The sequence below is a fragment of the Mya arenaria genome, chromosome 11 (genome assembly GCF_026914265.1).
Source record: "Mya arenaria isolate MELC-2E11 chromosome 11, ASM2691426v1".
Taxonomy (NCBI): Eukaryota; Metazoa; Mollusca; class Bivalvia; order Myida; family Myidae; genus Mya; species Mya arenaria.
In genome coordinates, this window is record NC_069132.1 from 17,608,179 (window position 1) to 17,620,989 (window position 12,811).

Genomic DNA, 12,811 nt, shown 5'->3' on the forward strand with positions numbered 1-12,811 from the left:
TTGGTAGAAAATAGGGTCACTATATTGTTAACATGTTTTTTTATATATATTTTACATAAAGATGACTCATATTTATTTATGACATAATTTCATTCAGACAATCATTCACAAGTACTATAAACCTAATGTATAACAGTCTATTTTGTGTAGCTTACCTGCAGTAAATCAACCTGGTCAGTCTTGGCCTTGAGGGCGGCGCGATGAGAGCTTGTTATTGCGGTCAGTTCTGCTAGTTGGCCAGCCAGTCCAGCACTCTTCTCCTCCTCCCTGTGGTGTGACTCTTCCGCCCGAGACACCTGGGCTTTCATCTCCACATACCTTGCCTGAGACACATTCTGGAAAATGGTTTAATAATAATGTAGTCACATAACAGTAGAAAAATAATACTTCTTCATCTAATTGTTAATTTGATGTTGACAATTTTTCTTTAAGCTCTATTGATTTTGATTTTGTTAAAAGAATGTTTCTTAGAAGGAAACAAAAAAGTAAACTATTAAGGTATACAAGTGCAATTAAGTGTCCCCTGTGCCCTCTGGTAGCTGACCTTTTCATTTCGTGCCTCCTCTAGCTGAAGCCTGAGGGTGCCGACCGACTGCTCCGTGAGGCGACGTGCAGTATTTTCATCTGCAAGCTTGGCTCGTAGGTCCTCTACTGTCTTCTCATGTAGGCGGAGCTTTCCTAAGGCTGTGTCTCGCTCACCTGCAGCTGAAGCCAGGCTTGTCTCCACAGACCGCAACCGAGACTGGGTCTGCAGTTGGCAAATATTGTTTTATTGTGCTATTGAGTAACTTCATCAAAAAGCAGAATTATAACAATAATACAAACCTGTCAATCTTGTCTTGTAAGAAAACACTGGAATTCATTTTTAAAAGAAATACCTGAGCTAGATTGTCATTTAGGTAGTGTCTTTCATTTTCATGCTGGGCTTTCAGTTCTGTAATGGTGAGCTTCAGTTCATGTTCCTCTCGATTGGATGAATTTTTGAGAGCCTTCAGGTCAGCCGCCAGGGTGTGGTTCTCTGATTCCAGCAAGATTGTCCTCTCCTTCAATAAATCATGTAGAATTAATGGCCTAACTGATATTAAGTGCTTCCAGAATAAAAAAGAAGATTTTTTCTTCAATTTTAGAATTAAAAGTGAATAGATTGTAAAACTTTACCTAAAACTTTTGTTTACCAGTCATCATCTGCCACTATGTGTTTCTGTCTTATACAAAAAAAGAGAAACATACCATCCCAGCTTGTAGTGCGTAACTGACCTGTTGCTTGGCGAGTGCCTCATTGAGTTGCATCAGATCCCGCCTGTGTCCCTCCAGCAGCACCTGGGAGTCGCCCGTCGATGCCTCAAGTCGCTCTACCTGAGACTCCAGCTGCTTCTTCTCTCTGATATGTGATTGTGCATATGTATGAACCATTACTGCTTTTATTAATGTACACTAGCTTAAACCTAGCAAAACTTTTAGTTCTTAGCTAATAATAATCAGCTAAATTCTGATTTCCTTTTTGATAAATTTAAGCTTTCTATAAGCTATATATATGAAGGTGCAGTATTGTTGCCCTCCTTACCGTGTGATGGCCTCCAGCTCCTGCAGCGTGCGACTAAACGTGTTCAGCTGTACCTCCTTCTGACGCAGCTCCTTATTCAGCTTGTCCATCTCTCCCCTGCAGCAACAAACATGCACACATATCTATGAAGGGATCTTAGTAAGTGCATACATTTGAACATTTGAAAGGATCATTCCAAATCAACAATGGTTTTTAGATCCATGATTTTTGACAGCATGCAGTGTTTTGCAAATTTAAAAGCACACAAAAGGGAACTCACTTTTCTCAAACAATCTCCCAACAAATTCTGCTTATGAATTAAACACTACAATACTCTACCTCCACAACCACATCTACAATAAGATTAATGCATTCCCATACTTGGCGAGGTCACGTTCCTGTGTTGCAGCATTCCTGTCCTGCTCAAGGCGTATCTGCTCTTGGGCGTGTTCACGCTTCAGTGACTCAAGGCGCTCCTCCATTCTCTCTCGTAGCTCCGTCAGCTGGCGTTCCTTCTCAGTCAAGGAGCGGCACAAACCCTCGTAATCTTACAAACATAAAGAAATGATATACATTAAAGTGAACAGATACTCAAATAACCTGACATACACTGATAAGTGTTGTAACTGCTGAATTACTGGTTTTACAAGCTCAAATACAAAAATTGAGACAAGACTATGATGAACCTTTATCTCAACTGTTGTATGTATAAGGAAGAGTTTAATGATAGGTTGATTTATCCTTGTACATGATTGTATAACATTTGCTCTATTAGAAACAAAAGTATTAAGTTGATGAGTTGCTATCATTCATCTAAGATCCTGTGAAGTGGAGCATACCATGTTCGATGGATCCCTTGTCCTGTGTGAGACGGGAGAGGGTATCCTTGGTGATGAGCAGCTGCCCGTGGTGTGTGTCTCGGTCTTGCTGTGCCACTTTCAGGTCCCCGCGCAAGGCACCATTTTCCTCCTCACGTAGCGCTACCTCACCCTGACAACAATTAGAATAATCCATAGTATTATATTGTAAAAGCTAATAAAAGTTCTAATATATTGCAAAGTACAGCTACAAATCTTTAAAACAAATAATTGCAGTGATAGTATGTCACATTAATTTGTCAAAATATCTTATTTGTAAAATTCTAAGCTGACACTTATCAGTTGCTGAACCATATAAATTACTTACAAAATAACACTATGAATAATACACATAGCATGTTCATAGTGCTGCCTTGTTGTCAAAGAGTGAACAACACTTAACCAATATTGAAAAAAAAAAAAAAAATAGTGAGAAATTAATTTTATGACATTAAATATTATCTGAAATATTACCCTTTTAAGTAAAAGACTTTACAATTTGTTAAATATGTACAAACTTTTAGCTTTTGGACCATTTTTATTTCTGTTTCATATTTATCAGACAAGACAGAGTGTTCATGTCTGATGATGTCACAGTCATGTGCCAATTTGGTGAAGTCTTCCTTCCACTTCAAGACCTCGCTTTTCTTCTCTGACAGCTGCAAGAGATTAGTAAACAGAACTCCGGAACAGAGGACAGGAAGACTAAAGTACTGTTAACCTGTGTTAGAAACAGCTGAAGAATGCTTGAGAACTTATTCTAGAAAAGATTTTTAATAAAGAAACAAACACCTTACATATTAAAATTGGCAAAGAACTTTGCAAACTAAAGAGGTTATTTCTAATTTTAACATGCTAGGATTGGAAATAAAATAAAACCAACCACATTTAAGTCAATTATTTCATTATTATAATTAAATGACAATTCTATTATTGTTCTGATTCAATATTTTTAATCTTTCAGATCACAATCAAATGAATTTAACAACAACAATAGCAACAAGAGCTGTCCTAGGACAGCCTGCTTAACTTTATGCTGCTTTGTCTTAGAAATTATTGCATTTATAATGTTATATGTGCATGTAAAGATCAATCTAGAAAAAAAGTAAAACAAAGAAATCAATCAAGGGCCATAATTTGTATTAAGATTAATATGGAGTTACCTAACATAAGTGTGTGATGGCCATGAACAACAGTTACTGTGTTAAGTATCAAGTCTATTGAATGAAGATTATTTGGGAACTGAGTTAAAACACAAAATTGCTCTAAAACTTAAATATTGTGAACTATGAAGTGAATTGAATGCAGGGTATAGGAGTTATTAATGAAAATCCCAACTTGCCTTTAGCTTTAACCTCACTCAATGTGCGCTTAAACTTTAACCCAAGTTCCCAAGTCAATCAGGCCCCTTAGTTTGTATTTAGAATGATGTTGTGTAATGGGACCTAATTGTGTGTAAGTTTTGAACAACTGTGTAAAGTTAAAAGTGAATTGAATGAACAGTATCAGAGTAATAAGTGAAAAGGACATGAGTAGTTGAGCCTTCCTTATTCTTCCAATAGTCAAGCTAACAATGATTTGGAAGGAATTTCTCTTCCAAATATGTAGTTGTTTTTTTACTAGGAATAAAATAAAATCTGTCCATACAAGAGAAAGTTACAGCCCGGACACGACAACCTATACTCTATGTCCTTATATGCAGCACTCCATTGTGAATAAACACTACGTGTGACCTTTGAGGTAGGGACACGAGTCTTGCACGCCACACGTCGTCTTGGTTTGTGGAACACATGTGGCAAGTTATTTTAAAATCTGTCCATACAAGGGAAAGTTACAGAGCCGGACGGACGGATGGACGGACGGACAGATTGACAGACGGTGCGATTTTAATATGCCCACTCGGGGGCATAAAAAGAAGAACTGAGATGGAGGGTTAATGTACCGAGTGTTGTTCCATCTCGAGTCGTTTCTCGAGGGAGGTATTGGCAGCGGTCAGGTTTCGTACATCTTCGATCATGTGGTCCAGCCTGCAGTCAGCACAAACACACACATTTTATTTCATTACTGTAAATGATTTCCATTAAACATGTTTTAAAACCTTTCTAAGCAATTCCTGAACAAATAATACTTTTTAGCATGTTATCAAATTGACTTATATATGTTACACAGTTGCACAAGGGTTGTCCGCAAAAAAAGAGAATAGTTCTTAAATAAGATCATTCTGCAGTACAATATAGTTCTGAAATTAATGCAATGCTTAGAATGTAATCTTTCTAAATTCTACATGGTGATGATTTACCATTTCTCACCTACATTTTAACTATTGTTTTTCAATCAAATGCGCATTAATATAAATAATGTGTATACTGGCATAAAGTCTATTTCATAACTCACCTGTATGTAAAGTTTGATTGGTATAACTTTATGCAGCGTAATGCTATTAAATATTTTAAGGACCACACAGATTTTAAAGGATAAAAAGAAGAGCATCAGGTTGGGTTGCGGACCTCCTTTCTTTTTAAAAAGGCAGTCTTGGACGAAAACAATTAGCTTTGTATACCCAAGTTAACATTTTATTGATGGCAAATGCACAAGATTGCATTCAAGACCTATAAACTCACTGTGTTAACTTTCTAACATTGGTCAAATACCCTTCTTGACCTTCTCGCTCCACTTCATTTTCCTATATTTCACATGCATTCTGGAGGAAAAGTTCAGAATAAGCATGCTGTATCATACTTCATGCTTTATATTCAAAACATATTTTAGACATTTTTAAAAATTAAACTTCATGACAATGGAGATGGGTATTGATAGTGCTGACTACAAAGAGAAGATGCATTTGATAAAGTTGAATAATGTGGCATCCTGACATTAAAATGGTGTAAACCTTCACGCAACCTAGCATGTCTTTCAAATGTCTATAAAAAGTTAAATTTTGTATGTACAGACCTGATATTTTCCAATGGTATCTACAAGCGATTATGTTTAATATGAAATGAGTTGTATTACTTTCTCTTCATTCTGTCCCTAAAAATAAGAATTATAAGCTTTTTTGGGACTACCCTCTTATTTGTGCCTATCATGATTACATTCTTTTTACCTGCAGAAATAGACACTGGCTGTATGACAAATTTTTCACCTGTTTTTGAGAGAATCATTCTCTGTCTCAGATGAAGCCAGGTTGTGTTTAGTGTTGCGTAGTTCTGCCTCAAGGGAGATAATTGTGTTCTCTTTGTCCCGTGAATTCTTTTCTGTAGATTTTTTACTAGTCTCAGTGTTCTCAATCTTAAAAGGAAAACATATAAATGAAGGCATGGCATGCATATGTCAACCAATTTTTTAAATCAATCACGGGAAATATCTCAATAGACTGATGGAATTTGCAAAACATATGCTGCATTTTGTAATTGTTCATGACTATGTGTGTTTTCTAAGTCATGGCACCACAGTACAGATAGTAAAGCTAATAAAATTCCCATAACGTTTGTCGTTTGATAAACAGAAAGAATATTGGAATATTTAGGCATCACAGTCTGTGAATACATGCACCAGCATGCAGACAGCATACCTTCCTGATGATATCGTGTATTTCCCGTCGTTGTTCATCCCTGCTCCGCCTCTCCTGGTCCAGCTCCGCCTCCAGGTGCTGCTTCTCGTTGGCCAGCTTGGTGCGCTCCGTCACAAGCAGCTGGCTCACCTCACGCGTAGACACAGCCTCCTTCATCTGGAACACAACACATAACACTCTCACTGCCTGGACAGGCATTACAAACCGTGGCTCAGGTAATTGTGTAATTGCTGATTTGGGTTTGTGACACATTTTGGGTGTCTTGGTTAAAATTTTATGTAGTGTACTGTATTGAAAACATATTAGTTTTTAGGCAGCTATTAACGATTTTATAAATAACAATGCCAATGCATTTTTAAGCTGACAAAATAAGTACATTCCGTGTGACAAAAAATGGCTTCATCAATCTTATCTTATTGGAAAACATTATCTTGACCACACATGTATTCCAGTGAGCATTATGCAGGTGAACAATGAATGATTAATCTAAAAATACCAAATCCAGAATGTTTATGGCTACTGTAATAAGGAACTTTGTATTATGCGATGGTTGTCACCTTGAGTGTGAGTTCAGAGATCATCCGTGCGACATCCTCCCTGTTTGCAACACTGTCCCGGTGAACCAGTTCCACCTTTCGATGCAGGAAGTCCAGCTCAATACCCTGACGACTGCACAACAACACATAGGTTAATACAGGTACTTAACTACAGTCTTAATACAGCATATAACCTGAATATTTCTCTAACTTGTAGCTTGACTTCTCTTTCTTACAATTAGGTAGAATATTTTTAATTAAATGACAGTTTTTAAAAACAAACATTAGTCAACATTATTTAATTAATTACAACAAGACATCTTAATAATGACCAACCACAATTAACAACATACAAATGGTTAACCTTTTTTTATGAAATGACATATTCAACATTTCCACTGTACATATTACCTGAGTTTGTCGTGGAGCATAGCTATCTCCTTGTCCTTCCCATCAACCACCAGCCTCAGGGAGTCCAGCTCACTTACCAGCTGAAACAACATCACATATCAACATTGTAACAATACATGGTTCACTTGCAGGGAAAGCTAGGGAAAAAGCTAAAACACAGCATGTTTTTACAATAACATTGACATAGTAGGCGGCTTTTAAATTTTTCCAGAGCTAGAAAAAAATCTGCACCTTGCTAGCCTCAGGTGGAATGCCCTGGTGTTCCTTGGTGAAGTCCCCATGCTGTTTGCGGGACTGGGCCTCATACTTGTGAAGGATCTCCTGCAGTTTTGTCTCGAGTCTCACAAGGTCCTCCTCCCCGGTGTTCTTCTCTGTGATCAGAGACTCATGCTCCTCAGCTAACTCCTGACACATACAGATACAGGGTTACATCTAGAACACGGGTTATCATTTGCTCTCTTCTAAGACCTTTCGATTATGAATTTTTGTACGTTATGATATGTATGAAACGATGATATAAAAACATAGCATTTAATATTTTGGGTGTTAACTCTCACATTAGAACAAAAACTACAGGATTGTAGACAGCAGGTTTACTCACCTCTAGGTGTTGTTCAATCTCGCCTTTCTCTGCTGTTATCTGTAGTATGACAGTTTTCTCCTTGACAAGTTCCTGCTCTAGCTGTGCAGACTCGGTCTGCAGAGTGCGGTACTGCTCCTCCGATGCCTGGATAGCACTGTACGCTTGCTGTACACACACAAATTAGAAAATCATGTACTGGGTATGTTATATGTAAATGGTCAACTGTATTTGAGTGTGTTTAAATCAATTAATAAGAGATCTTTCTTGAATTAGCCCATATCCAAAATGGCTCAAGAGTTAAACTTACATAATAATGTTCTGGATTGTATGGGCCTCCGCATACACTGGATATTATACCTGTAATTCTTGTTTGAGTTGCGCCCGTTCCTTCTCCAGTTCTCTCACTTGCAGCTGGTGGGCAGGCAACTGATCAGGTGTGTCCTGGGTGTCGTCACGTCTCCAGGAGTTGTGCAAACGGGCTAGCTCCTCCACAAGCTCAGCACACTTGTCCTTCTGGCTGCTCAGATTTACATCCAGTGAGATGATCTGAGAACAACCAACAAAACCAGGTTAACATCATGACATTGTGCTCTATTTAACTATATCTGGCCTAGATCATAAAATCCTGAACAGGTCATGGAAATCATAGATAAGAATAAATGAAAGCGACATTGCTAAAATCACACATGAAGATATGATGCTGACTGGGATCACCAGGGATGTTATTGTTGTGTTTCTTTTACTAACATGTTTAATTATTTCATACATCTATTCACAAACTAATTTCACAATGTTTATAAACTGGTCTAATAATAAAAAAGTCACATTTTTTTCAAACTGCTAGATCCAATTCCCAATGGAAAATCCTTGAAGGGGTAAAGAAGATATAGAGAGGAGACAAAGTCTATGGCTGCAGTCAGTGTGCCTGCTATGAGGGTTCTGTACATCATCTCAATGTGGTGAACATTTGAACAGAGTTTTATGAAAATCCTTCTAGGGATTTAGGAGATATGGAGCGGACACATGAGTGTGACAGACAAACAGAGGTTCAGACATTCACACTAAAAACAACATGTCTCCGCTTGCATAGCATGTGGGGAGACATATTAAGAAAAAAAGTTTAAAACAAGAGCTGTCGTAAGACAGCGCGCTCAACTACGCCGCTTTGACTTAGAATACAATAACGATGTAATAATACCAAGTTTGGTCTCTTTATGTCAAACCTAACTAAAATTATTCGATACATAAGGTGACTTTGATGCTGCCCTCCCACCATTCCGCCCAAACAATGACGCAAGTCATTCAAATAACTTGATTTCCCATAATGAAAATGTGGTTAAGAATATACAAATATGCCTTTCAAAGGAAATTTAAAATAATAATAATAAAAAAAAAATTCAAGGGCCATAATCTGTATTTAGGCTTAAAATGGAGTTATGTTTCTTGTTGTAAGATGGTCGTAAATAATTTTGAATTTTATTAAGTGCATTTAATGAACGAAATAGAAGTTTAAAATCCCAACTTGCCCTTAACTTTTACTTGCCTAAAACTTTAACCTAAGTCAATCAGGGGCCATAACTTATATTAAGGATATGGAGTTATGTAACCTCATTGGGTGATGGTCCTGAACAATTGTGTGAAGTATTAAGTCAATTGAATTAAGGGTATAGAAGTTATTAAACAATATCCCAACCTGCCCTAAAACTTTAACCTAAGTTCCATAGTCAATCAGGGGCCATAATTTGTATAAAAGATAATATGGAGTTATCTAACCTCATTATGTGATGGCTCTGAACATCTGTGTGAAGTATTAAGTCAATTGAATGAATGGTATTGGAGTTTTAAGTGAAAATCCCAACTTGCCCTAAAACTTTAACCTGCCCTAAAACTTTAACCTAAGTCAATCAGGGGCAATAACTTGTATTTAGGATAATATGGAGTTATGTAACCTCATTGTGTGATGGTCCTGAACAACAGTGTGAAGTATTAAGTCAATTGAACAAAGGATATAGAAGTTATTAATATATATTCCAACTTGCCATAAAATTTTAACCTAAGTTCCATAGTCAATCAGGGGCCATAATCTGTGTAAAGAATAATATGGAGTTATCTAACCTCATCATGTGATGGCCCTGATCAACTGCATGAAGTATTAAGTCAATTGAATGTAGAGTATTGGACTTATAAGTGAAAATCCCAACTTGCCCTAAAACTTTAACCAGACGCCGACGCCGACGCTGGGGCGAGTAGTATAGCCCACCATGAATGCAACATCACAATACCGTAAATGACTGGGTATTAGACGCCCTTTTTTTCCTCAGATTTCGATGCAAAAAAATGCCTGCGTATAATAACCCGTAACAATTTTTCAAAGTTTTTTTCTGAGGTCGATTTTTAAGCTGAGAGTTTGTTTACATTTATGTAGAAAGGGAAGTTACTCGCGTCATATTGATCGATTATATACGGGTTAAAACGGCAAGTTAAAGATCGGTATACGGTATATCGTAAGACGTTTATAATTTTAACAAAAATATTTTTGGATTAAATGTTTTTCGATTAAAGTTATTCAATTTAATTTTGAATAATAAATTGAATTGAACAATAATTAAACTTGCATATAAGAAAGCAAAGTTGGGCACTGTCAAAATATTTTTTGTCAGTTGTACGATAAGGTGTGAAAAACTCGACTGCCTTTAACCTGTTAACATACCAATACTACAAACTGTTGCGATAATGGTCTTGTTTATTCGCACTTTGTCACGTTCTTTATTCTTTTCTGTAGGTGTTGACATTTTGAGAACAAACTCGTACAATATAAGGTCTTTGCAAAACTTAACTTATCATTCTTGACGTATTTTGTTTACGATATACTGTCAGAAAGAATCTTACAAATTGTCATAAAAGGTACTTTTTAGTGCCATCCAACAACAAATTGTCACACTAGGTACTTTTTAGTGCCATCATGGGGAAAGTGCGTACATCGTACACAGCACGAGAAAAGCTAGCTGTTATCAGCTATGCTGAAGAGCACGGCAATCGTGCAGCGGGTCGCCAGTACACGATGAATGAGGTCAACGTACGCAAGTGGCGAAAACAGAAGCACGAATGACGGAAGATGAAATGGAGCGTTTCTTCGAGAGTGACGACGATGACGAGGAATTTGAGGGCTTTGAGGAAAGCGATTTAAGGATTAGTGAATGACAATTTGTGTGTTTCTTTGTGCAATATGTGCTGATTGAATGTGTTTATTTTAAATAATCTGTTATGTTTTATATCACATGAAACGAATAAAAATGAAACCAATTTTGCTTTGTGTTATCATTGTATGGTTTTAAAGATAACCATCGCCATTTTCACGAAAAAAATTTTTTTTGTCACTGTCAACAAACATGGTGGCCGAAAATGCCCGACAATTTGACATTTTTTCTATGCGTCTTTTAACCCAAAACATAAATTAAAAGTTTTTTTCCCCGATTTAGCACATATTTTTTTCCCTGCGTCTAATACCCCCTATCGTCTTATAACCAGTCATTTACGGTATGTGTTTGAAACGAACCTTTTTTTGATCATGAACAATTCAATCTGGTCTGGTAATTTTTTCATCACTATAGATTCACCCAATTCAATCATCAAACAAATAAGATGCATCACAAATGGACTGACCCAATGGACACTACCCTTAATTTACCGACTGAGTCCAGACGTATCAATGACATGTATTGCACTAATTGGCACTGTCATCCAACACCCTTGTGTGTTGTGATTTGTGGTTTTTCAAGATACTTTAGGGTAAGAAGAAAAACATTTGATAAGGAGTAAATTCTGGGATTGATTTAAAAAAATAATTTCTTGCGAAGTCCAATGATAAAACCAATGATATCAAGATAATTGCTGAACATTTGAAGTGAGTTTTTTCCTCACCTTTTAGCCTTTGTTTCTACCGGCTGATTGGAGTATGGCACACCGGGTGCCTGACTCGTGTGTTACCTGGGCATGTTTCTGTGCCAGCTCCTGGCTAGCATTGTCCATGGCATCCTTAAGTATTTGGTACTGGGCAAGCTGCTCACGCTCAGTCCCACTCAAGGCTTCAAACATCTGGGCACGCTGGGCAACAGTCTCCTGTAGGTTCTCATTCTGAAACAATAACAGATACATGTATACACCATGTGCTGTCATAAATTTAGAAGTTATTCAAGTGTTTATAATTTTAGGGATGCATAAAAACGTTTGTAAATCAGTACTTCAGAGGTTGAAATTAGCACAAGCCCACAAGCCTGGCACTGTTAAAATGTATTTTGGGTGCGCTCAAATTCTAAATTTTATACAGCAGGGCTTGTTCAAAAGTCTGATGCCAAGCTATAGTATAAGAATTCGGTCTTGTTCATTTAATTAGATGACTTGTACTTTATCTAGTACAATTTTATGATCAGAAAATATACCAAAAATAGGCATATACATTCCTACAACTACAAAATGAGGAAAGCATTAAGACAAGATGTGATACTGTTCAACAATCAAACACTAATCAAAGACTAATCCTGTACCTCAGCCTCTAGTTCAGAGTTGTGCATCTGTTCAATGTAGAGGTCCTGACGTAACTTCTGTAGATTGTTTTCTGTGTCATCCAGTTGACGGGATAAGCCTGCGACATCACCCTCCCGCTCAGCCAGGCTCCCACGCAGCTCCTGCAGCACCTGGGACAGGTGTAATGTTATAAAAATGATGGTATATAAATAGTTGGGCACGGGCTCAATAGAGTATGTGGGCTGTCTGGAATCCATAAATAGCTGCTTGCAAGTCATAAGCTTTACCAAATAAGTTACCTGGCCCAATGTCTATTTAAAATGCTCTTAACAGTACATGTTAAAATGAACTAGATTGCTTTTTTGAAAAAGTGCTTGTGTCCCCTATTGTGTGGTCGTAGCTGATAAAAAATAAATTATGTACATGAAATTTGTAATTTGGACTGGAGACGAAACAACAGTGAAGTCTGGTTTATTCACCTGTATTAAATAGTGAAGAGAAGAAAGTGTTGTTGATTTATCTTGAAAAATGTAAACAAAGTTTGTATTGTATGAAGTTCCTGGGCGCAAGTGTTATTCAATTATTGATCGGACACCATTTTTCAGCTCAAGGTCATCGTGACCTTGACCTTTTGACCAACTGATCACAAATTCAATAGGGGTCATCTACATGACCAACATGCATACCAAGTATGAAGTTCCTGGGTGCAAGCGTTCTTTAAGTATTGAGCGGAAACGAGGTGTGACATACAGACTGACGGACTGATCACAAAATCAATAGGGGTCA

At 37.2% G+C, this 12,811-nt stretch overlaps 1 protein-coding gene across 5 annotated transcripts in view; it reads right to left on the reverse strand.

Moving 5' to 3' along the window:
• Positions 1-12,811, reverse strand: part of LOC128209349 (plectin-like) — a 56,271-nt gene that overhangs the window by 14,989 nt on the left and 28,471 nt on the right. For 4 of the 5 annotated variants that reach the window (XM_052913359.1, XM_052913358.1, XM_052913356.1 and 1 more), the window contains exons 19-36: positions 12,046-12,195; positions 11,489-11,635; positions 7,859-8,047; positions 7,520-7,666; positions 7,150-7,323; positions 6,919-6,998; positions 6,529-6,640; positions 5,972-6,127; positions 5,543-5,688; positions 4,343-4,427; positions 2,919-3,059; positions 2,383-2,533; positions 1,925-2,090; positions 1,565-1,660; positions 1,258-1,381; positions 879-1,043; positions 545-748; positions 156-335 (exon numbers count right to left, since the gene is read on the reverse strand). In XM_052913359.1, the coding sequence (XP_052769319.1) occupies positions 156-335; positions 545-748; positions 879-1,043; positions 1,258-1,381; positions 1,565-1,660; positions 1,925-2,090; positions 2,383-2,533; positions 2,919-3,059; positions 4,343-4,427; positions 5,543-5,688; positions 5,972-6,127; positions 6,529-6,640; positions 6,919-6,998; positions 7,150-7,323; positions 7,520-7,666; positions 7,859-8,047; positions 11,489-11,635; positions 12,046-12,195 (2,613 nt within the window). The remainder of the gene's footprint in view (positions 1-155; positions 336-544; positions 749-878; positions 1,044-1,257; positions 1,382-1,564; positions 1,661-1,924; positions 2,091-2,382; positions 2,534-2,918; positions 3,060-4,342; positions 4,428-5,542; positions 5,689-5,971; positions 6,128-6,528; positions 6,641-6,918; positions 6,999-7,149; positions 7,324-7,519; positions 7,667-7,858; positions 8,048-11,488; positions 11,636-12,045; positions 12,196-12,811) is intronic. The other variant, XM_052913357.1, reaches the window with a different exon arrangement.